The 25,441-nt window shown below is 27.5% G+C and overlaps 4 protein-coding genes across 7 annotated transcripts; 2 read left to right on the top strand and 2 right to left on the bottom strand.

The window, feature by feature from the left end:
• Positions 1-696: 696 nt before the first annotated feature.
• LOC100158811 (tumor susceptibility gene 101 protein) lies at positions 697-7,524 on the top strand. Of its 2 annotated transcripts, XM_001945838.5 has the most exons (10): positions 697-951; positions 1,236-1,301; positions 2,751-2,835; positions 3,389-3,454; positions 3,539-3,702; positions 3,772-3,892; positions 4,562-4,878; positions 5,840-6,040; positions 6,127-6,260; positions 6,329-7,524. In XM_001945838.5, the coding sequence occupies exons 2-10, from the start codon at positions 1,257-1,259 to the stop codon at positions 6,513-6,515; spliced, it is 1,320 nt and encodes a 439-aa protein (XP_001945873.1). In that variant the 5' UTR covers positions 697-951; positions 1,236-1,256; the 3' UTR covers positions 6,516-7,524. The 2 variants fall into 2 exon arrangements, with proteins under 2 accessions (XP_001945873.1, XP_016661679.1); XM_016806190.2 differs by lacking the exons at positions 697-951; positions 1,236-1,301 and adding an exon at positions 1,616-1,645.
• A 4,244-nt stretch (positions 7,525-11,768) lies between these two features.
• On the bottom strand, positions 11,769-14,581 carry LOC103310010 (transmembrane protein 258). The gene is made up of 2 exons (XM_008186971.3): positions 14,392-14,581; positions 11,769-12,390 (listed from the first exon to the last, which is right to left on the bottom strand). The coding sequence occupies exon 2, from the start codon at positions 12,384-12,386 to the stop codon at positions 12,153-12,155; it is 234 nt and encodes a 77-aa protein (XP_008185193.1). The 5' UTR covers positions 12,387-12,390; positions 14,392-14,581; the 3' UTR covers positions 11,769-12,152.
• Positions 12,947-14,385, bottom strand: LOC100164984 (cell division control protein 6 homolog). The gene has a single exon (XM_001947245.5). It carries the CDS (start codon positions 14,210-14,212, stop codon positions 13,031-13,033), a length of 1,182 nt encoding a protein of 393 aa, XP_001947280.1. The 5' UTR covers positions 14,213-14,385; the 3' UTR covers positions 12,947-13,030.
• A 532-nt stretch (positions 14,582-15,113) lies between the features above and the next one.
• On the top strand, positions 15,114-20,836 carry LOC100160877 (USP6 N-terminal-like protein). 3 transcript variants are annotated; one of them, XM_029488227.1, is made up of 9 exons: positions 15,114-15,462; positions 15,547-15,776; positions 15,854-16,073; positions 16,285-16,564; positions 17,225-17,385; positions 17,468-17,614; positions 18,346-18,519; positions 18,606-18,708; positions 19,990-20,836. In XM_029488227.1, exons 2-9 carry the CDS (start codon positions 15,619-15,621, stop codon positions 20,322-20,324), a joined length of 1,578 nt encoding a protein of 525 aa, XP_029344087.1. In that variant the 5' UTR covers positions 15,114-15,462; positions 15,547-15,618; the 3' UTR covers positions 20,325-20,836. The 3 variants fall into 3 exon arrangements, with proteins under 3 accessions (XP_029344087.1, XP_029344086.1, XP_001945829.2); XM_029488226.1 differs by having other exon boundaries at positions 15,119-15,462; positions 15,550-15,776; positions 19,990-20,835; XM_001945794.5 differs by having other exon boundaries at positions 15,131-15,462; positions 15,550-15,776; positions 18,621-18,708; positions 19,990-20,832.
• Positions 20,837-25,441: the final 4,605 nt, after the last annotated feature.

Genomic DNA, 25,441 nt, shown 5'->3' with positions numbered 1-25,441 from the left:
TACAGTTTATTTTGTTTTTACCCAAAATGATCAATGAAGGTACCAATAGACTATAGTTTATTAGTATATTAGTTAGCATTCCTAAGGTTCATTATTTCTACTGTTCTTAGTTTCCTATTTCCTAATATTTTTGAATGCCAGTATCAACGTAAGTAGGCATATAGCCGTCCTGTTTATTTTGGAGTTGAGTGTTAGGTGCCTACTTAATACTTAACAATATTATTGTTTTCAAGTTCCAAATATTATTGTATTATATTATATTATATTAAGATAAGTGGCGCATTTACGAGGGGAGGAGTATTAAGGCGTCAACCCCCCCCCCCCACATTTATACAAGACAAAACCTAAATACACCACTGTGTATAGTATAGAATTTAAAAGCTCCTCAATTTTATATGTTGTATAATGTATTATTGTACAATGTTTGATGTTTCCATAATCCATATTTCCATATTTCTGATGGTTTTTTAATTTTAGGTTCTTCACATCTTAGTTCGTGATTCTTATGAGCACGATTTAAGATATATCTTAAATCGTGCTTATGAGTTATGTTTTATCCATAGATACATATAAACAATATATATATGTCTATGGTTTTATTATGGTTTTATCCATGGTCTTAGATTATTTAGATTTTATCTCAACATATTTGAATGACATTGTTATCATTTATACTTCATATTTTTGTATAAAACATACGGTTCATGGATCACAGTTCTTGATAGTAAATAACAATATGAATATAATAACATCGTATACCTAAACATATTATTATTTATTACATAGGAAGTGTAAGTTTTCATCTTTTAATATTTTAATCTCAATTCGTTAATTTTGTTTTCATATGTTCGACGATTATTACTTACTTGTTTATAAAGTGTTTCTTAAAGTAAATTAAAACTAACAACTATATAGATTTCAGTGTGGCCCACTAACTATAATATTATATACGTAAGTTCTACCTATTGTTCATTGAAAGTATATTGTATATTAAAACCCAATATTTGGATACCTTGTAAAGAATTTAATATGAAGTTATTATTTATTTCATCATTTTTATATTACGTATATATAACTTATTCAATTCCACACAGTGTAAAACAGTCAGTTTCATCTCTGTTCACTAAATTATTTTAATTTTTATCATCAATACCATTCCAGCAGATTGTTACCAGACCACTACGATTAGTCTGTGTTTATATTTTAACTAATAATTTTATTTTAATATGCTTTAGGTAGATAAATATTAATTCAAAATGATACGAGTGGAAGAAAGTCGTATAAAATCATATTTAACTATGGTAAGTCTTAAAATAAATAAAATGTTATAATATTATGGTACATTATAAATATTTAGAAGCCTTATTCTGTTATGACTTATAGATATTACACTTTAAAAATGATAAATATCATATATTGTGCTTAGTGTATAACTGAGCATGCAAAAAATAGTAAATTTTGTAACATTTTATTTTATTTTGTATTACTAACAATATCAACTATTATTTGTTAATTGTGTTATTATTTTAGGTTTCTAAACATAAATTTAGAACACCTTACATCCCCGTTGTGTCCGTCCATCTGTTAGTTACCAGTACATAATTACGATTGTTTATATTAATATTTTACAATGGTGCGATTCAAAGTAAATATATAGTAGCCAGTATTATAAAATATCAAGATTTGAGTATTTAATATAGATTTACATTTGCCAATATTAAAAACATTGGAACCAAAATATTTACAAATATTTTATTTATTTATATATAAATATTTATTTTATTTATTTATTTGTACATTGAATTATAATTTAATGTGTTGTAGTAAAATACATTTGAAAACCGGGAGTTTAGCATACTCACAGAGTGAGCTTTCATAGCTTGTTTATCATTTACTATTAAGTATTTTTTTCCTAAAAGCAAAAATGTAAAAATTAAGAAGTTATAAAAAGGTATATAAGTATTATACTATTAATTTAAGATTTTTTGATTAGGTACATATTTAAAAATAAATAAATTTATGTAACTTCTGAATCATTGGCATCTGAAGGTCATTTTGTTACATTTATAAACTTCTAATTTATTATAATTTAAATGATTAATATTTTAAATAATTTTATTAAATCTTTTAAATGATGATAAAACTTTTATATCACTAAATGTAAGGGATTTAGAGTTACACCTCTTTGACAAAGTGGTATAGCAGTCATTACCTGTACTCTGTTCAGCGAGATATCGCGCCACACATTGATAAAAACTGGTTCTCCCATGTAACACCCTGTCATTGGGGAACCAGTTTCGATAGCATAGTGATGCGGAGTGATGCGTAAAATCGGCGCGTTCTCTCACTGAACAGAGTATAGTAATAATGTGGATACACAACAATGAATGTATTTTTAATGTAAAGTTACATACTATAATATATTTAACCATGTTTTATAAATAAGAAATGTATTACTACAGGTTATTGTATGGTAATACTCAGGGGTTAAAGTGTGGGGGGGACGCAGGAGGACTCAGTCCCCCTACCTCTTAAAAAGCGTCCCCTTTAACAAATTAGAATTTTATACATTAGACATTATACATAAAATTATATATGGAACGCTTAAAACTATATGGAGACATTAGTCCCCTCTGGAATTTTTTCCCACTTTAACCCCTGGTAATACTTTATTATACTTTAGAATTAAATTCATTGTTTAATTTTATATTTTTTTACAGATTTAATACACTATCTTTATTTTATTTCAGTACAAATTTCCTGAAAATACAAAAAAAGAAATTATAAAAACATTAAATTATTATCATGGACTCATTTGTAATTTTGAGACATTTTGTAAGTTATTTTTATCGTTTTTTGGGTTGTTGTTGGTACTTAAATTCTCAATAGAGATGGGTCAAACTGTTCAAAGTTCATTAAATCGAACCGATCACCTGAAATTCAAAAGTCAAACGTAGTTTTAAAAAAAACAAACCAAACTCGATCAAAAAATTTGAACTTTAATAAGTAATCTAAACTCAAAAGAAATGTATATTCAAAATAAATTGAAACACGTCATAGTTTTGAACCAAAAGTATTTTATATTTTACCTATATTTTGGTTTGAAATAAAAACTAAAATGTTTGATTTGTAATTGACTTCAATCCCTCGGTTTGAATTCAGTATGGTATTAAACAAAATGTTTGGTTTGATGTTGAATATATTGTTCGACTTCGATTCGACATACATCTAAATAGTTTGGTTAACCATACCTAATAAAAGTTTATGTTTGAGACCATATTTTTAAGTTCAACCCATCTCTAATTGTTACATATGGGCATAAATAGTATTTATAACTAATGATATGAGTTACAAAAATTAATTATAATAAACTTTTTTTTTCTCTAAGTGTTTTCAAATAGAATTGAAAAGAAACTAGTTAATTTGAGTGGTACTGTTCCTGTTACATTTAAAGGTAACTACCAACTAATTTTAATTTGTAATTTTGTAATTATAATATTGTTTAAAATTAATTAATTATCTAATTTTACTTTTAAAGGTACCACTTATCACATTCCAATTTGTATCTGGCTAATGGATACACATCCAAATAATGCACCAATTTGTTATGTGAAACCTACATTGGATATGCGAATTAAAATGTCAATGTATGTTGATCACAACGGTAAAATTTATTTACCATATTTACACAATTGGACTCCGGTAATACATTAAATTATAATTATACTTAATTTGTGCCAATTTTAAATTACACACGGTATACCTTTTTAGACCACGTCCAATCTTCTTGATTTAATTGGAATAATGACAGCAACTTTCTCGGAAACACCACCTGTATATTCAGTTATTAGAACTGAACAACCAGTAAACCCTGGTTATCCTACTCAAATGCGTAAGTTTAATTTATATGTTGTACACTTATTAGTTTTGTAGGAAATGTGTAAATATTGTAATTATACATATTTCAATCAAAGTTACTAATTAGTTTCATTAATATTCTGTATATGGATGCCTAGTCCATACCGATCCATGTTAATATTTAACTTAAAATTATATTAAGTAATGTTTTCATAATTATTTTATGTATACACAATTCAACTATAAGTGTAATAGTTATCAATTTGCAAAGGAAGTATTATGGCCTGTTGAATTATTTTTATAAAATTGGGCTTGGAATGGTTCAGTATTTTGTTTAATCTTGTTATTTATTATTTTTATAATTTGAAGACTTTTGATAACTTTGGAAAAATAATTATATTTTGTCAGGCTAAAAAACCAAAATATGTAAATTATGGCCACACTAAAAATTATGTAATTTATGTAATTGACTATATCCCATTTACATTAAAAAAGAACCTTGGCAGCTGACTTTTGTGCAGTGGCTTTACTATACGGCTGATGTACAGATGTTGACTCTGTATGGGTGACCAAAGACAATCAAGTGTTGCCTGACTAACGCCCTACTAAAATTGGTCACTACCAAGGTCCCTTCTTGATGTAAATGTAGACATGTAGTATAGGTTTATTTATTATTATTCATTTTTTACACATGTACATTTAGCATATGGTGGAACTGGTTCAAACGTGATGTTGCCATATTCTTCAATACCAACACAGTCTACTGCTACTTCTAATCCTTCCACAGCGTACCATGGAAGTTCTAATACTCCTTATCCTTTGTATAATAATCAGTTTCCGACACCATCGCCCTATCCAACAGGTTCAGCAAATACATCAAATTTTCCTCCCTATACTCCACCGTATACAACACAAAATTCTTCTCAAAACTGCCCATACCCTCAGCAACCTGCACCAATAAGACCAGAATATCCTCCTTACCCATCAACTACTAGTAATTTGCCTAATCCTTCTACAGGGGTAAGATTATTTTATTTTTTAAATTTAAATTAACACATTTATTAGGAATCTTAGCGTAGAAAAAAAAAATCTTATTTTAAAATAATTTTTAATTTGCATTGTTTTATTATACACAAAATAATAATTATTTATTACCTATAACCTTCTCTATAGAATCATTTATATGACAATCAGAAAATCATTAAAATACTCGACTAGATGAATATCTTTATGCAAATACAAAAATCAAACATGATAAAACATGAATTAACGTTTTTATTAAATCTTTGTGTTTGATAGAGTGAAACCTTTATATTATAATGGACCCTTGCAGGAATTTAAAGCTGTCCACTATTGAGAAAAGTTTTAAATGTTCCTGTATAAAATATTTTATTATTACATTTAATGTATTATTTACATTAAAAGTTAAATGTATTCAAGAATTTACTATAATTTAATATTTTAAATTATTTTTGAAAATATCTATTAATTTTTGTTAATGTTCATTAATCATAATACATAAATGTATAGCACTGCTGTATTTATAGTGTTGTGTGTAGTTCACTAGACAACTCACAACTGATATTTTAAAAATTCATAATTTTGATTGTTTTTGTTTATCAAGAGTATGACAATAATTAAGATAAGTTAAGTTAATTTGTATTGTATTGTACAATGTTTATATATCATTAATTATATATTGTATGGAAGCATAAAAGATAAATTCATTTTTATTATCTAGTTTTTTCTGTCGTGAGGTTAGGACTTGTTTGTATTGTCTACATCCACTATAAAGAGTGTGTCCACTTCTTACAGGTGTCTACTTATAAAGGTTTCACTGTTTATGTATATATTTATATCTTCTAACATACTATATCGTGCAGCACAGTTAATGTTGATTTTAACTTTTTTTCTTATAATTTCATTACTTTAGTACTTCACAATAAATAAATATTATTTATGCATTTCTTACAACCCATAGTTGAATGATGGTGGTACAATAACAGAAGAACATATCAAAGCCTCTTTGTTATCTGCCATTGAAGATAAAGTACGAAGACGCTTTAACGAACAAATGGCCCAAAATAAAGCCGAATTAGATATATTGCAACATTCTCAACAAGAATTATCACTTGGAAAAAATAAACTAGATTCTATTCTGACGAGTCTCAATAAAGAAAAGGTACACAAAGTTCATCTTATTAAAATTCTTCGGTGTTGTGTATATTTTTTGGATGTGCTATTATATTCAAATTTTTTTTTTTTTAGTCTGAATTAGAACAAAACATTCAAGTATTGCGTGATAAAGAAATAGAACTAGAAATGGCTATTTCCAAGTTATCCAAAGAAGATAATATTGATATTGACGATGCTGTAACAACAACCGCGCCTCTTTATAAACAGTAAATAAATATTAAGTAATATACATTTATTTTCTGATATGATATGCTAATTATTTTATTATTTTTAGAATATTGAATTCATTTGCTGAAGAAGCCGCAACCGAAGATGCAATTTATTATATGGGAGAAGCATTAAGAAGAGGTGTGGTTGATCTAGAAGTATTTCTGAAACAAGTACGTTCACTCTCCCGTAAACAATTTATGTTACGGGCTTTGATGCAACGATGCAGGCATAAGGCTGGTCTAGTGGCTTAATTCAAAAGACAAAGGAAATATACTAACAAGGTATTATAGTACTATACTATTTACAAAATGAGATGTTTAATTTCTACAAATAAGTTAAATGGGGTTAAACAACATTTTGTGGTATATTCAATTATAATACATAAACTTCTGTTTTTTATTTAGTAACAGTATATTTGCTTCTGTTGACTATTACAACAGAGATCAACAATATACTAATTTTGTTAGCCTCATATTACATTTTATCAACCAAATAATTTTATTTTAATATTTTATTACTATAATTACTGTGCACATAAAAATATCATATTGAAAATATGTGAGTTGATATTTCGATCATTTTGTCTCTAAAATAAATATTTTTTTTTCATTTTATCATGGTATTTTGTTGTAAGTTAAGAAAAAACACGTACGATATAAAATTAATAAAATACAAATATAATTTTATTGAAGTTATAATTATTGAAATCTGTATTAAGTTAAAAATTATTATTATTATTAACCGTATAGTTCATAATATCCACAAAATATATTTTGATTATAATAGATTTAGTATTCTATTAAATATCTACTTATAACTAATAGATTTTGTATAAGAATTTTAAATATATTAATGTTGCGTCTAAAATAATAGTTAAATTATAGTAAAGTAATGAACTATTATAGCCCAAGATATGTGATACCTTATTTTATTTCCAAAAAAATAAAATGGTCTTACACTTAATGCTAATGTAAATATGACGTAAAGAAATTATTAGTTATATTAAATCTGAACACTTATTTTAGAAATATGTGATTTTATATTAGTATTGTGTACTCATAAAAATTTCAGCATCTATGAGGAATGATAATACAAATTTACTCATATTTGACCAATAATATTTTTTTTAGTTAAATTCATATAATTGAATTTGCCATCTATAAATTATGATTAAAATATCCTTATATTATTGTTTTAGATTATTATACTGTATTATGTCTTATACAATTATGTGTAATATATAGAGGTTAAATAAACCAATATATATATTTTTTAATTTATTGTTTTCAGAATTATTTTGAAAATCCTAGTTCTCAATTTACAGTGCTGTATATCACTTTATAATCTAAAATAAAAAACTGTACCACGGTTCGTCTTATGTACTAACCACAGTCCTAGAACAGCTAATTTGTACAAAATTTAACTGGACTACCGGTTCATGCCATTATGTTTTTCTAGGCTATAATTTGTTTTAAATTAAAATAGTAATACCTATACCTAATTGATATTTTCAATTTAAAACTTGATAGTTGATTTATTAAATATTTCCCAGAGTATATATGCATCTTATATTCTATAGACTAGTGGTTTTCAAAATGTTATTAAATGACACACCGTGTTCTTCAAAAAAATTTAATGGCATGCTGACATTTTTTTTTTTTTTGCACTTAATAAGATGAACAAAATTGTTTTAAATTATAATTATATACATTTAATTAGAATAGTGTGTTTGATGGGCTATCAAATTTTTATAATTTTATTCATGGACGAATAGTCGACATTTTTCAGAACACCGGTTTGAAAACCACTGCAATAGACACTAGTCAGTGACATAGTAATTGGTTCTTATCTGATGAAATTGCGCGCTAGTCCTAGAAATGCGTTGGGTATGTTAGCTATATGCCTATATGATATTATATTATATACTATTTTTTTTTTACTATTTGCGCCAGGGTTTGAAATGTCACCACACCACTGATACAAGGTAATAAGTGTTATCTGTCGTTAGGATCTTACTGCTACAGTCTATAATATATGATTTGTTATTTTATATCAATAAAACTAGTAATCCAGATACAACTGATACATATTATTATGTATGGCTTTGTTCCGGTTGATTTTTGCACAGAGCGGCAGTCCACTAGTCCTAACTGTTAATACTGAATTCCAAATTTTTGGTAGTTAATTTATGTGTTAGTAATAACTGCAGGGTTTGCAAACGTTATGTTAGACAAAAAACGATTGAAATTTGTAAACGTAAATATAACGGATAGTGATAATCAAAAATAATTAAATACAGCAAAACAAAATATATTATGTATCATTAAACAAAACGTAATTTAAAAAATATCATTAAACCAAAAATATCGTAAAACATAATTTATAGAATTTCATTGAACAAAAATAATCCATTTAGTTATATTGGTTTCGTAGAAATATATATTTCATGCATACGGAATACGCTTATTAGAATTGATTATATTATACTCTGTATCCAGGCAATTACCTGCCGTCTGCCAGAATTAGTTACTATTAATAATTTTAATAGGTATTAACACTATTCTAAATAACACGATAAACACAAAACTTGTATAATGTTTTAATTGTAAATAACATAAAACGGATTTTTTTTTTTTCAAATGTAAGCCCCGGAAATAAATATTTAAAATAAATAAATTTATAATTTATTAATCAATAGCCAAGAGTCGCTAATGGGTGGTTGCTTAATTCACAACTTTCATGTAATTTAAATAACTTTCAGCATATACAGTGGCGTAGCCAGGATTATAAAATGGGGGTTTTAAGTATAGATTAAAACCAAGGTTTTATAGTTTTCGTATATAAATAAATTTAGGGTTCAGGACTTGACTTGTTGCACTAAAAATTATTGAAGTATGTGGTCGAAATTTTCAAAATATGCTTAAATATATGTACTATGTAGCAACATTTTTAAATTATTTTTGAAAAATCATAAAACCTATTGCAATTTTGGTAATAAAAACCTAAAAAAATAGGTAGGTGTATAAACCTGATAAATAAATAAATAAATAACAACTTAATTTTTAAAAATACTGGCACACAATACTAGGTTAATAAATAAGTAATAACGAATAGGTAATGTGATATGCGAACACGTACCTATATCTACTGATGTTCATTTCTTCGTATAATCTACAATCTAGATGTCAATTATAGTTTAAACACAGTTTTGTCACAGAGACTTATGAAATCTTACATATGCGAACATAGGGCCAACTGTAGCCAAGCTCTGCCAACAACTTTAACTTAATTTTTTTAAGATATTTTTCAATGTTATCCAAATATAATTTTTACTGACAATTGTATGTACATTTAAGTTAAAAAATACACATATATGCAAATTCAAACTTTGTATTTAATTTTGCCATTTCATAAGACAAATTTATAACTTGCAAGCAGTTCCGAACCCTATAAACAATATATTTATTAGGAGGGAAAATATCAATGGGGGGTTAAACACCCAAAACCCCACCCTGGCTACGCTACTGAGCATATAAACTTATTGTGCAAAACTGTATTGTTTATTTCAAATAAAAATATTTAAAAAAAAATAATAATAATTTATTAATTAATACAATTTCAGATTTTGATACTATTTATAGAATACTAAAAATGCTTGAAATACATGAAATATAATATTATTGTTAAACATCAAGCTTTGACAGGTAGGTATTATAATCAATGGTTTACGGCCATACACTTAGGTAAAAATGTAGTTCATCGTAGTGTATTGGTGAGCTTTGTTTTATTTAATATTTATAAATTATAATCTATATAGATGAATTATTCAAAACCAGTCCTATTACCATAAGATACCAACATAGTAAATATCAGTAAGTTGATGACAATTATTTAATATAGAAATCTCTCTAATATTACTATTCATGATTTAAGATAACATGCTTTATCTTAAATCATTTTTCTATTTATTTATAATGTAACTTACCGATATTAAATTTATCATAAAATATTCAAGTCAGTAAAGTGTTCTCATGTGTTAAAGAGGATGCCACACCAATTTGTAATTTATTCATGAAAATGGTTTTGTGTGGAACATAAACTTATGGAGACAGTATTCTCAAATTTATCCCACATATATTGAAGAGATGTATGCATGTTGTAACATTTTTAGTGTTTTTATTTTTTAAATAGCTTAAAAACAATCCCAGTATTATTCATCAATACACTCATTATTTTGTTTTTTCATTTGTTTATTAAAAATTATTAAGTATTGATATAAAAAAATAAAAAACGCTATGATACACATAAAGTTCTTTTTTATCTAGCGAGAACATTTGGTAAGTCAAATACTTAAAATAATATAATCGTAAGTTTGTCCTGCCCAAAAAAACTGTTTTCATATAGTATAATCTCATTATTATGCAACAATCATTGTTGGTACTGACATGGGACCATATTTTTTTAAGATTCTTTGAATGAGTATTGAAATATATTAATATTAAATATTTTAATTCTTCTCAAAATAATATAAAAATCACTTTCACAAGACGCAGTAATCACAAGACTCTTTAGACTCATGTACTACCCACATACTATTATGTAGAAACCCAAAACATGTTTTACTTTGCTCGGTTACTATACATACATTTATTTTTTTAGTTTATATCAGCGTTTCTTTATGTTTTTTTATCAGCGGAACCTTATTTAATGTAATTTTTACTTAGGTCTTAATGTTTCACAATGTGTATTCAAATTATTTCTAACAATAATAGTATTCATTTATTTAAAAAATATTTTCAAAACGTACTAAGCTCTTAAAATAACGGACAAAGCAGACTTCAAAATTTTAATTTGAATGAGATGTATAATGGTATTGCATTTTATATTATTACAGGTATACTTAATATTAGGCTTATTAGATGAAAGTTGTGAGTCTACATAAGATCAAAAATAATCAAAATATAAATATATCTTTAATTAGATATTTTAAAGTAATTTTTTTTGATGTTTTAGAAATAGCACTGAACTTTCATGAAACCCTTATATTATTTTAACGGAACCTCGGGGTTCTGCAAAACACACTAACACAGTTTAAAAAACACTGGTTATAAATAATACCATCAATAATTATATTTAAAATATCACGGATTTCTTATTTTTGTTTCAAATATTAATATTTTACATACCTCATACATTCATTATTTATAACTCGTTTATAAATTAAAATATTGTACAAAACCATTGAGAAAACATATATTATAATGTCCTTACATTTAAGTTTGATAATAAGTCAATTCACTCTATTATTTAAGTTACAACACAAAATTGGAACTGCTGGATTTAGATATGACCTATGCAAGAACAACATCCTCTTGATGAGATTTTAATATAAATTATTGTATCTCAACTATTAACAATATGTAACAGAAATTTAAAATACCCTTGAAAATAAGGATTTTCATAATCAATCATTCTTTTAAAGGGTTAAATTAAAACATAGAACACAATAAAAAATAGAACTTTTATTCCTTATCTAGGTTGTATGTATAGACTCTGACTTTTTGACCTTATGGACGTTACTATGAATAAATAAAAAATTATGCTATGAACACATTTATTATATTTTTAAAAATGAAAACAAAAATAAGTTATCAAGAAAGTAGTTTCAATTGATGACAGGTATAAATAGGGATTTCAATTAATATTATACAATATTTACATATAAATATTAAATGTTAAATAACAAGATACATTTATCCATATTTTGCATACTGAATAGTATAGATTATATGTATAAATATTGTTTTATTGCATATAATAACTCAAAATAATGTTTTTAAATTAGGTGTGGGAAAAAAGTTAATAATAATAATAATAATAATAGTGCATTATACATATATTCCAACCCATAGTAATAAGAATAGAAGACCAAAGCCAGTAAATAAGGCGGCAACAAAAGATATCGTCAGTTCTTTTTTCAAATTTCTGGTATACTTTGTACCAGTAACTTCATAGACGAAAAACCATGCCGTGAAAAACACACCAATGCTGAGCAATAACAAAGTGAGGTGTGGATAAACTGCTGGGCTAACTGGAGACACATACCGCTTGTACAGTGTCATTGTGCTAAACAAAAATAACAAATTTCAATATAATTTCAGGGTACACAAAACATAACACTAATAATAATCTACAGAAACACATATTCTGAGATATAGTACCTATTATTGTTATGATTAGTTTTAAAAACATATACACATTTCAGGTTCAGATCTAGGGTACAAGACAACCTAGTAAAACTTAATCATTTAATTTTTTTATAATATTGTAAACACTGATTTAGAATACATATTTAATTGTTACTGAGTCACGCTAAATTAATTTTCATTATTTCATTATTGTATATGATGTGTCTTTAAATATGTTCTAGATCCACATATTTATTTTTTGAATGTGCTTTTTCTTGAAAAATTTAGGCATTCATTTATTTTACATAAACAAAGGAAAGAAAACAAGAAAAAGCGAATAAAAATAAACAAGATTTTATTTAAAAATATACAGTATTATTCTAAGACATTTATGAAAGTAAACAATCATAGTACAAAATAAAATTTCCTAAATAAATATTAATTAAAATTACATAAAAATAATGAATTTTCTATAGGTAATGCTTAGTTATAAACATACAAAATAGTGAAAATATTTGTTATAAATGTTGAAAGATAGTGAAAAGAAAAAACCTATACATTTTGATTTAGGAAAAATATCATTGGATTAATAGAGATTTATCATTTAATACATCCACCAAAAGCTGTTTGTCGTGTAGTACATCATCAACTTCATTTTTATCCCAAAGTAATAATACTTTAGATAATCTATTTATATTCTGTCCTAGAATCTTGATTACACCTCTCGTTTCTAATAATGAACACATGGTTATGAATTCGCTTAGATCCCTTACTTGAACGTTGCGTTTTTTACAAATAGTTGTAAATACATTGAATACTTTTCCTATGGTAATTACTTGACTTTTTTTACCAGAAGATAATAACAATAACAATGCACACACCACAAATTCTTGCTGTAATGGTAATTTTTCGGAATTTTCATCATCATTATCAAGTGCACCAGAAGTGGAATACACGTTATTCAACACAGCTATCACATCATTTAATTCAATTTTTTTGTCAATTTTATCATCCGCCAACTCAATAACTCTTCTAGTAACATCCAATGCATAACGTATATCACCTCGGATAGAAGCAATTTTTGCAGATAAAAGTTGAATCGCATTGGCGGGAAATATTTCCGCAACCCCAGCATTTTTTAATCTATGAGATATAATATTAGCCAACTCTGTTTTCGTATAAGGTGGAAAATTTAGAAGTTCTGGTTGTAAAGAAACCTTAGTCTTTAACATCGGCAACAATCGATCAGTAAGATCTAAGGAGTTTGCTATACCTATGACAACTATATTTGATTGAGGAATGATAGGCCACTCAAATATTTGATACAATATAGATTGATTCTTGGATGACAATTGATCGATTTCATCGAGTACCATGAGTATAGATTTGTGTTTAGTTTTCAAGTACTGCTCAATGGTCAAAATGCATTCCCTTTGTGTGCCAGATCCGATTTTTAAAATCTCAGCGATTTTGGCATACACACGGTTTGCAGATTTGATCATACTACAGTTTACATACACTAGGGTGAAGTTGTCAGTGACCAAATCGCTGGCAAACAATGAGTGAAGTGACACCGTCTTACCAGTACCCGGCGGTCCGGATATGTACATGGAAACCGAGTGGTGGTCTTTGATGTGTTTTTTCAGGAACGATTTTAAACAATCTATATGCTTCTCTCTCCCCGGCAGCGAATCCGTGTAACCGCTGTGCAGATTCAACAGCGCTGTGCCAAAGCTTGATTTCATCTGACTGTCCGTCATTTCACGGAATCGAATCAAATTACTCGATTTCGTCCGTCAAATCGAGAGAGCTAAGAACAAACTGGTAACAATGCGTGGAAAAGGTAAGAACCAAAACAAAAAGAAACGCCGGTCACGAGAACAAAATGCAAAAACTGTAAATGATAATAATGTATAATTAAAGAAAAAAACCGATTTACCTCGTCGAGTCCGTCACAGTCGTCGTCGATAGGCGAGTTCTGTTACGTTTTAATTTCTTCAGGAGGGTGAATCGCCTCAATTGTCGTTATAGTCGACTTTTCACGGCGGTAATTCCCCTGCAGTTATATATAAAAAATTAAAATAACAATTTATTGCGCGTGTACGACCACTGTGAATACGTATAATCAGACTGAAGTTGTCAACAAAACCCGTCGCTGTCCGTGCGTCGTTGTACATATATGAACGTAGTACCAGGTTTCCGTTTTTTTTTTCTAGTAAACAAAATAAACCGAATCAAAATCGCGTACACGCGTCGATCTGGCCGACTCGGTGTCTTGTAAGTTGTAGATATTGTCTACATTGACAGTAAATTCTAAAGCCGCGGTGGTTTGGTCATTATAGACCATAGTCGATTCGAGCTATAATAGCTATTGCTATTGACATTTGACTATAACAATAATAATAATATGTCGATATAACAAATAACAATTAATTATTGATGAATAATGAGTAATGACATAATATAAGAGTAGATAAAATTTCAATAAATTTGATTTTTTGACATTTGAATTTCGTCAATATTTCAATATTTCATATTTTCATCTGTTCTGTGTAGTAATAGATATTATTATAATTCAAACTCAAAGCCTATGCCCTAAAAGTATATTTACTACAGCCAACAGTAACATAACAACAATAATAATACTATATTATTATAATACGAGTATGGTCACAAAATGATGTTGTTGAGGTGTAAACAGTCGGGGGGAAAAAATATGTAATTAGTGCGGTACGGGTTCATATCGCGTTCGAGTGTTGATTGTGTGCGAGTGTGTGTCTTGGGTCCCGTGATAATATCACTATATCACGCCGACGGACGACGACCCTAATATCCTATGCGTCTGCGTTGTTGAATTTTTAGGACGGTTTATTTTTTTTTTGCGTGATCGTTCAGTCGTTGTCACTCCGGCTTCTCACGTACGACTGCCTACCATGGCCTACATAACAAAATGCTGCTGACATCTGAGATTCGTCGACGTCTCACACGGCACGACACCGCGGCTTAAGATGTACGTACACAATCTCGATTTTGGTGACAAATGATTTTTTTTCTTTCGCGACTTGACCCTGCGACATATTTTTTTTGCGCCTAGCAGAAGACTCGTAGATACACCACAGTCGTGACAGACAGTGCGCGACGGCCATGAGAAACATTTGTCGGTGTGATGAATGAGGACGAGATAGCCGATAAAGTATACGAGGAGAGAGAAAGAATTGTCGATCTGTACAGGAATGGACCCGGAGACGGAACGATCATAGATCCTGTTGACGATCCCACTATAAACGACTATTTCAAGCTTGACAGATTCGGATTCATAATAGGGTATGTACCTACTACTTTTATAATATTACCGTAATTAATTGGCTCTGGTTCTAATTTATTTACAATTTATTTCCCAGCGATGAGTCAAAGTTTAAAAAAGAAGATCCTCAAGAGATAAAAATTGAAGTAAACAGAGAACAAAAATGGCTGAAAATGATCTCCAACTGGGATAGTCTGTCCCGAGACAAACTGAAAAGACGTGTTTACAAAGGCATTCCAAATTCATTACGAGGTAAAGTGTGGGCCAAGCTATTGGGTGTTGATCAACTCACAGATGATCAGAAAAATAAATACAAAGTAACTATATATTTTTCAGCATAAATATATGTAGTATTTAATATTTATAGGTTGTTATTATTGTTATCAATGATCTACATTGCATTTCATAAAATTATTTAGGTGGATTAAAGTATCACTTATTTTCAATATAATAATATTTAAGTTTAAAATTACTTAATCCGTAATAAATATTATAACTGCAATATTACTAATTATTTGTTTTACATAGCATATGTGTGAGCTGGCATGGGAACATTCACCAGATGTAAGACAAATTGATTTAGATGTGAATCGAACATATCGAGAACATATCAACTTTCGAAAACGATACAATTTCAAGCAACAAGAATTATTTAACATACTATCTGCATATAGTATCTATAATTTGGATATTGGCTATACCCAGGGAATGTCACAAATTGCAGCTTTACTGTTGATGTATTTAAGTGAAGATGAAGCTTTTTGGGCATTGTCTAATCTTATTTCCAATAGCAAGTATTATATGCATGGTAAGTTTAGTATATTAATAAACATTAGACTTTCCGTAAGTTAAAATCTATAATAAAATTGATTTATCTCTTTTTCAAAACAATAAAACAAAAATGTCAATTGTTGTTTTGATGAATCAAACATATTTTTTTTTCATTTACCTTAAAATTATAGTTATTGAGAGTATATTGTTATTATGAATGTGGGAATAATTTAAATCAGTGTTTCTCAAACTGATATGCGTACCACACGGAAATAATATTTTCACTAATGTTTGTAACAGATCTAATATTATTTTAAGTTTTGTGTAAATAGGTACTAAATATACTGATAAATGTACATATACTCTATCCAGTAAGAAGACACACTGATTCTCTGCGCATCCCAACTCGACAAACTGCCATTGAGACCCGCTTCCACTACGGCACTATCACGTTGGGGTGCGTGGAAGAACTGATTTTTGTAGGAACGTGGTGAATTCTAATGCTGGACAGAGTATAAAATATTGTTTGTAAGCATTATGTTTGTTAAACATGTATTTAAATGTTGAATAGTTCTATTTTTAGTCATTAGTGGTATGCCAAAACAAAGTTTGAGAAATCCTCTGATTCAGATGATTATATGAATAATTATATGAAAATCTTATATAATTACCACTTGGTTTTAAAATTATATTTTAGGTTTTTTCATACCGGGTTTTCCTAAGTTGATACGGTTTCAAGATCATCATGATAAAATAATGAATAAGTTATTACCAAAATTAAAAAAACATTTAGATAAAAATGGAGTTGAAACTGGATTATATACTCTTAAATGGTTTTTCCAATGTTTTTTGGACAGAGTATGCATTAATTAATTTATCTATTTTAGTAATTTTATAGTTTAGTATTGATAGTTATAATTTGTTTGTATTCAATGTTAAGATACCATTCAAATTGACTTTGAGAGTGTGGGATACATTTTTACTAGAAGGCGACAAAATATTATCAGCTATGGCCTATTGCTTATTAAAACTACACCGCCACCAGCTGTATGCTTTAGGAATGGATGATATACTTAATTTTTTGCAGGTGAGTTACATAAATTTTAACATTTTATGTCAAGTATGATATAATAAACTACATGTTTTAAATTAAGGTATAATATGTTATATTATTTTTAATATACAATTTTACAACTAATCTTGATTTACTATTTACATATATTTTAATGTTGTCATTAATTTTCAATCAATTTAATTAAAATTGTCTTTGATTGATTGATGGTTTATGAACATAAATAAAATAAATATTTATTCATTGTTGAGTTATTTGGTTACATTTACAACAAATTGGTTTTATCATTTATTAATTTTCTTTTATAATGTTTGTATATTATAATTATGTATACAATGTGTAACAGAATAACCTGGCAGATTAAATAACTTTTGTTCTGATCAATAATAATAAAAAACATTTTTATATAAAATATAGAAGATCGCGCTACAAGTACAGCATAAAATTGTTTATTTTTAATATTTTAAAACTGAAAATGAAAACAATTTTTTAAAATATAATAATATTAATAATGGATTAAATTAATTTGAAATGTAATAACTTTTTTCAAAATATTAATTTTGGGAATTTCCAGAGATAAGTAAATCTTAATTATTTAGTATCTATATAATTTTCATAATATTATGAATGTATTTAACTAGTATTATTTTTAATTTGTCCGGTCTTTCTGTTACAATGTGTAACCACTGTAACCTGTATAATATTTTATTTATATACATATTTAATGGGCATTTGTTAATGATTAGGTAAAACTGGAACAAAATTATCAACTTACAGCAGATTATACAATTGAAAAACTTCAAGAATGTCTTGTTGAATTGAAAAAAAATAAACTTGACAATGCTGGTCAGCCATCTCAAAATGAAAAGTTGAAAAGAGAGCTTGGAATATTTAATCCAGATGATATCCCTGTTAGAAAAGTAAGACTTGTTTATGGTTAATCATTATTTTTCAATAAAATCCAAATTTTAATAATGTATGGTAAAATATAAAATAGTAATTTAAGAAAATGTTTTTCCAGCCTCAAATCAATGGAGTGGGAAAAATAAGAAAACCCATTAATGCCGACCAAATTCATAGTTCACCTGAACAGGATTCACAACGCCAAGGTGAGTGGACTAGATTGTGAACACTTGCCTGATGTTATAATTAAACCTATGGTGTCTATAGAAATTAGTCTTCCATTTAATGTTAACGCACAAATCATAAAATTATTTGCATTTATTTAGGATATCGTAAGAAACAAAAATTGCTTTCACTTTTATTAGTTATACATTTTATTTAATACAGCATCAACATGTCGTGATAGTTATTAATTTGTAGACATTTTAAAAACATTTTTTATGATTATTTTTTTTTTAAATTATACCTTGCGTTTTGTTAAATAACTAATATATTTGTTATTTTTAGTTTAAAATTATTTATTATTATACATTTTATTTAAATAAATATTTCAAACAGATGTGTTGTTAGCTTTGTTAAATGTGTATTAAACCGTTAAAATATAATTCACATGTCTAGTTATCTGAATATTTGTTGGATATAGTATTGTTCCTTTTAAAAAAAATATGGCTGTTCAAAAACAATGTTTACCAATAGTCTTAATTTGTTTATATTATGCATATAAATGAATAGGCCAAAATTTAATGCAATTCGTTTTCATTTGCAAACAAAATTGTTATTTTTATTAATTGTTTATTTTTGAGTGCAATTTTACAACAAAACTTTTCATTTTTATTCTGTAGGCTTACTTATTTATTGTAAATTGATGTATAAAATATTTTACAACTATTGCGTTTAGTATTTATTTTTTATCTATGTTTTATAAATAAAAAAGTATTTTTCAATTGTTTGTTTTGTTTTAAATGTAAATAATATTTATCGATACTCTTAAGTTAACTATCATATGTAAAATATTAGGAATTTAATATTTTGATGTTATGATTTAAATTGCTCAAATGCAAACAATACATACATATTGTTTCATTGGAAGATATTATACAACACATTTGTAACATCATCAAATTGTAAGAAAAATGTATTATAATATGATTTTGTAATAGCACTTTTATTTTTTTAATTAGTAGATATGTTTGGCAGATTTAATCTGTGAAAAAATTGCTTTGTTGCATGTAAAATTTGTATGTAAAAATTGGTTTGTTTATTTTGATAATCCCTCTTCATTATACCTATACAAGGTGAGTAAGACAAAATTTAAAAGTATGTTTTACATATCTTGCTAATTTTTTAAATTGTATATGTTCTTAGTGATGAACAAAAAAGTCTAACCCCAATTAACAAATAAAAATCAAATTCTACCGACTATTTTAAATTTTAATTCAATCTATGTTTAAAATATATTGCAATTAACTATATATAATTGTTTTCAGGGTCAATTATTACAAATGGTAAAAACAGTTTGGATGATGTTAGCTCAATTGTTGGGGACAGTTCTAGACGCTCATTGCTAGACACTAGTGTCACTTCTGCAGCCACGACAACAGTGTCTCCACAAAGTATACAAAATGATGATGCTGGATCGGATGTTACATGTGTGAGCCCTCAGCCTGATGTTCTTCGCATATATGTACCATACGATACTCCAACAAAGAAATCTCCTACTTCTGTTTCAAACAAAATTACAACAATTCAGGTGATGGACGAAATGGCCACTCCTACTGTAGAAACAGATGGTATGTTTAAAGCGGTGTCTACTATTAACTAATCATTTGTTGCATTAGTGACATACTAAATTGGCTGTGATTGAATATATAGTTGGTGGCTACTCTATGATCATAAGCAGTGCTACTTTCCATGTAAATTAGTTATACCTTTTTTGCATTGTTGTATGCAGTACACAATTTGTTCTTGGCAAGATGCTCAGATGTAGCTTAAATCCGGCAGTTGATAAAACATGCAATTATTATGTAATTTATATCCCAACAAGTCATTAATTTAAATTACTTAGTAATAAAATGGTGCAGAAACTATACTAACAGCTTTTAAATCCTATGTTAATCAACCTATGTTGATTTTAATTATTTACAACATAGTGTATAAAAAAACTGATACAATTCCTTATATATAACAATACTTCATTACTTCTATACTTATTTTATTTTCAATTGAACAAATGTTAAAGTACCTTGTGTCTAATGTTAAATATGATTGAAGTTTCTTTATTACATTTAATGAAAATAAAATATAATATACTTATTTTTCAAGAATACGGTAGCCGTGTTTAATATAATTTATTTATCTTGCATAATATTTAAAATTTCAAGTCAAATGAAAATTATAAATAACATTTATTTGACTATTTTGACTATCTATAAATGTTTATATGTTTTAATTTTAAAATAACCAATTTATAAAAATTATTACTATTTATTTATACAATTTTTTTTTATTTCTGTGAATTAGATCTCTTACTTAAATTACAATTATATTCATATTATATACTATTTTACTTGTACAGTTGTACGTGATTTATAATATAATTAATTAATAAACTATTGTAGTTTATGTAGTTGTACACATAGTATAACATATTTTTATTTTTATTTTAAAAGTATATAATTGAGCAAATTATACCTCAAATGTATTATAACACATGTGTATTGCCTTCTTTTTAGAATAAATTTGATTAAATACTTGATAAACAAAATCATTAATACATGTTAATAATTAAAATATATATTATTAACAATATAATTATCACATGATAATATAATTACAATTTCTTATTAAAAGTATATTCTCTATCTTACTATCAGTATTAAATTAAAAATGATAAGTATCAAAGTAATAAGAATGTTACTAATTTGTTCATGTTTTAGTTAAATGATTTGATTATCATTTTGGTTAATTATAAAAAATTAGCTTTCTTGTTTATTTTAAATGTTGTTTGTTAGAGAAAAATATTTCTTTTCAGATGCCATAATTATTTATTTATATATTTAACTAAATGCTCTCTTTCAATATAAGACTAAATTCATTCCAGACTTTTTGTATTTTGCACAAAAAAAATAAAATGTATATATTAAATGAGTTAAGATTGTCAGTTGACTACACAAATATTAAATGTACTAAATAGATATAATAATTATAAGCAACAATTTATTTTATGAAAGAAAAGTGAAGTGTATTTTGACATGGAAATATAATTGTTTTTAACAAACACCTTTAGCTTGTCCTATAAATTAATATATTATATATTTTTAATAATTCTATATGGTAATTACTACTTCTACATTATTATTAAGTTGTATTTTATGTCATTAGATGTTAACTTGGTGTTCAAAAGACATATAGATGTTAAACTTATTACACTTAGATAGAATTGTTAAAACTTGTTTTGTAATTTTAACATTATATATAGATTGTGAAATTAAAATCTTGTTATAAATGGGAAAGTTGCAACTTGAACAAATGGTTACGTTAATAATTAATTGATTGTACACAAACTGAATGATAAATTACAATGAAAACATTACATTATTTTCATCGTATAAAAAATATTCGAGACTGTGAACATTAAAAACCAAGGACAATAGTTTCTTGTCCGTTCAATCTGTATAGTTTATTTATTTAAAAAAAAAAAAAAAAACGTTATATACATTAAAATTATTAACTTATTGTAATTGATAAATATTGTACTGTAGCTATTTAATATTATTAAAATTGGTCAACGACAATATCATTGTATTTTTATGATATAATATAATAATTTATACATTATATAATATATATATATTTATGTATTATACCTAAATGTATATTTACAATAAAATTGTTTGTATTATTTTGTGAATATAATTTTATCAAACTGCAAGACTATTACTACTATTATTAATAGTAGATAAAAGAGATTAGATTTACTGTATAATTACGTTAAGTAACAACATCAGTCTCATCTATTATTTATGATAAATTTAATATTTTGTTTGTCTGTTATCAACATTTGTTAGTGCAATAAAAAATCTGTATTGACATATATGTTGTTGGTTTATATATAAATATATATTTAGGACTATGTAGGACCATACATCTTATTACTTGAACCAAGTTCGCCAGACTTTTGTCAAATTCTTTGCCACATTTGATATATTTATAAGGTATTGGGAGCCAAGCCGAGCCGTACATACGTATGTATGTTCATATACTTTGCACTTTGCAGTTGGCACTTTAAAATATGCTCTCAAACATAACTTAACATTATCTAACATTTTATCAGAATAAAAATGAATATTAAAATATTAATATCACATGATATAAAGCACTTGATATAACCATACAAACAGATTCCAAGTTTTCCAATACTGAAAAAATTGCCCATCATGTAAAAGGTTCTTCAAATAATATGCACTAAAAAAATGTATGCCCAATTTCAGGTAATTTCAATAATTCCACTATACTCTATTACTCTGTAAGCCTTTTCAAAAATTGGCATAAATTTACTAAACATTCAAACAAGCTAGAGAAAAACTACTTGTGATCAATTAATAATATCTAATCCTAATGGGATACCACCACCCATCATATTATGTGTTCTCCATCTATATGTCTTATACTTAACATAGCAAATTTGTTTTCAGTTCTTCAATTTTTTTTAGTACCATCAATTGAGGTGACTTGAAACAATTTTGACATACTTCTTAGTATTATGAGCTTAAAAAAAACCGCACTGGGCCCATAGGCGGAGATTGGGGGGGGGGGGGGGGGAGAGCATACCTGCCCTGTGGGCAAACAGACGACCTAACAAGTAATTTTAACCTTGTTAATTAAAGTAACGCATTTCTAGTGGCTCCAGTCGCCATACTCAAGAGACCTCCCTTCGCCTACCGGCTCCGGTCAAATATTGATTTTCAACAAGTTTTCAAAGAAATTTTGGATTAATTTTGAAAATGCTATTTTTCATTGTTTACGTGCAAAAACTTCAAAAGTAAGTACGCGAGGTAAGTTCTGTTCACACCAATGTATTGTGCGTAAAAAACCACACATTTTGATAAAAAAAAACTTCGAAAAAAATCAATTCTAAGTATTTTTTTAGAAAAAATTCGCATTTTGAATAAAATCTACTTTTTGAAGTTTTTCAGCGATAACTTCAAAACTAAGTCCGTCCGACCTTTTTTTTTACATTCTTATTAAGCACCCCAAGACACACATTTTGCATAAAAAAAAACCTTAAAATCGATAGGTTGCTAAACTAGAATTATGCCGAAATCAAAATTTACCTATCTTACTTACTTTTAATGTTAAAAAAATAAACAATTGAAGTTTTTTACCATAATTACCAAATGAAGTAAGAGGGACCTTATAAAAAAAATTTCAAAAAAATCGCTTAGAAGCTAAACTGCATTTTATGCGTTTTTATGATGTTAGAAGTCAGTATAAGTCACCCTTAGATTTTTTTTTTAAATAAAACTAAAGCTATACAATTAGAAATAAATGTTTTTAAACTTTTAATTAAAATATTCTTCTTTTGAAGTATCCATTACCTAATGTGTATAAAATATACAAACCAACTCAACTACAAACTCAACTCGACATCTCTTAGAACACGGTTAGTCGCCGTTTTTTTCCGACAGGCGCGACGCAGCAAATAGGGAACGCCAATGAAAAAATTCCGTCGCCGCGGCCGCGTTATCCCCAATTTTCTTATCATTCCGCCGATTTTTGAGATTTTCGAAAATTTCCCCTTTTCACACGATTTCGACGACTTTCGAGCCTTTTTCGTCACCTTTTATACTCGATTCGCGTAGCTCGCGATTTCTCCAAGCCGCCGGTGTGCGGTTTATATTCGTGCGCCGTCCGTAACGGTCGCAATGTCGATCGCAAAATACGCTCCCGGCCGGGGTTTTTTGCCGATTTTTTTCGTTTTCTCCGACCGATTCGTCTTTCCGCACGCCGTTCGTGCCCGAATCGTGTAGCTGACGTTTTTTTGAAGCCGTCTATATGCGCTTTTCCTTCGAAATCGGTTCGTTCGCCTCGCAATCGCGTTTCGAAATGACGCCGGCGACCGACCGACCGTAAGCGTATACCTATACATTTTATATACATCTATATGCATTTGTATTTGCCTATATAATAATTATTATCGGAAAACGCTTTTCACGCACCCCGTTAATTATATATATGGGAGATGTGCGTGTTACAAGCGAATTATATACGATTACATCGAATATATCAGTTTTCGTCGCTCCGTAGACGCACAGCTTAATTGTTGATGTTTTGACCATGTCTCACATCACAAACTGTGTCTCGGTAGGTAAGGTGTTTGGTACGTTGCTAGGTAGGTCCGAGTTCGAATCCGTCGTATGCCCACCGGGTGGCTATAACTCCCTCGCCGTATGATTTACACGGCCGCCCGAGACCCGACTTTATTTGGCATTTTTTTTTTCGATTTTTTTACGTAATTTTTACAAATGTTCGATCTTTTCTCTTTATTAATATTATTATTATTATATTCAACTACCATATTTCATTAATTGTATATCTATTATACATAGATTTTTTTTTTTCATATGTAATAATTTTTTTAATTATTATTTTACAATACAACTTAATAATATGTACCTACCCGCTGACTATATACCTTTTGTTTTATGTCTTTTTGTCTTATAATATATAGGTATAGGACATAGGTATTATTTATTATATGGTGTGTTACTGTGATATCACTTATGTATATGCATTATGCCATTATGTATATAGGGCTGCATACGAATTGCGACCCAGAATACAAAAATATAAATCGCGATATCCGAGTTGCGTCCGTTGTTTTTGCACGACACATCCGAGTTGAGTCCGCGATTTTCTCGCAACATGTACGAGTTGCGT

The sequence above is a fragment of the Acyrthosiphon pisum genome, chromosome A1 (genome assembly GCF_005508785.2).
Source record: "Acyrthosiphon pisum isolate AL4f chromosome A1, pea_aphid_22Mar2018_4r6ur, whole genome shotgun sequence".
NCBI lineage: Eukaryota > Metazoa > Arthropoda > Insecta > Hemiptera > Aphididae > Acyrthosiphon > Acyrthosiphon pisum.
Note: the sequence above shows the minus strand (reverse complement) of the source record. Positions and strands in the feature narration are given on the sequence as shown.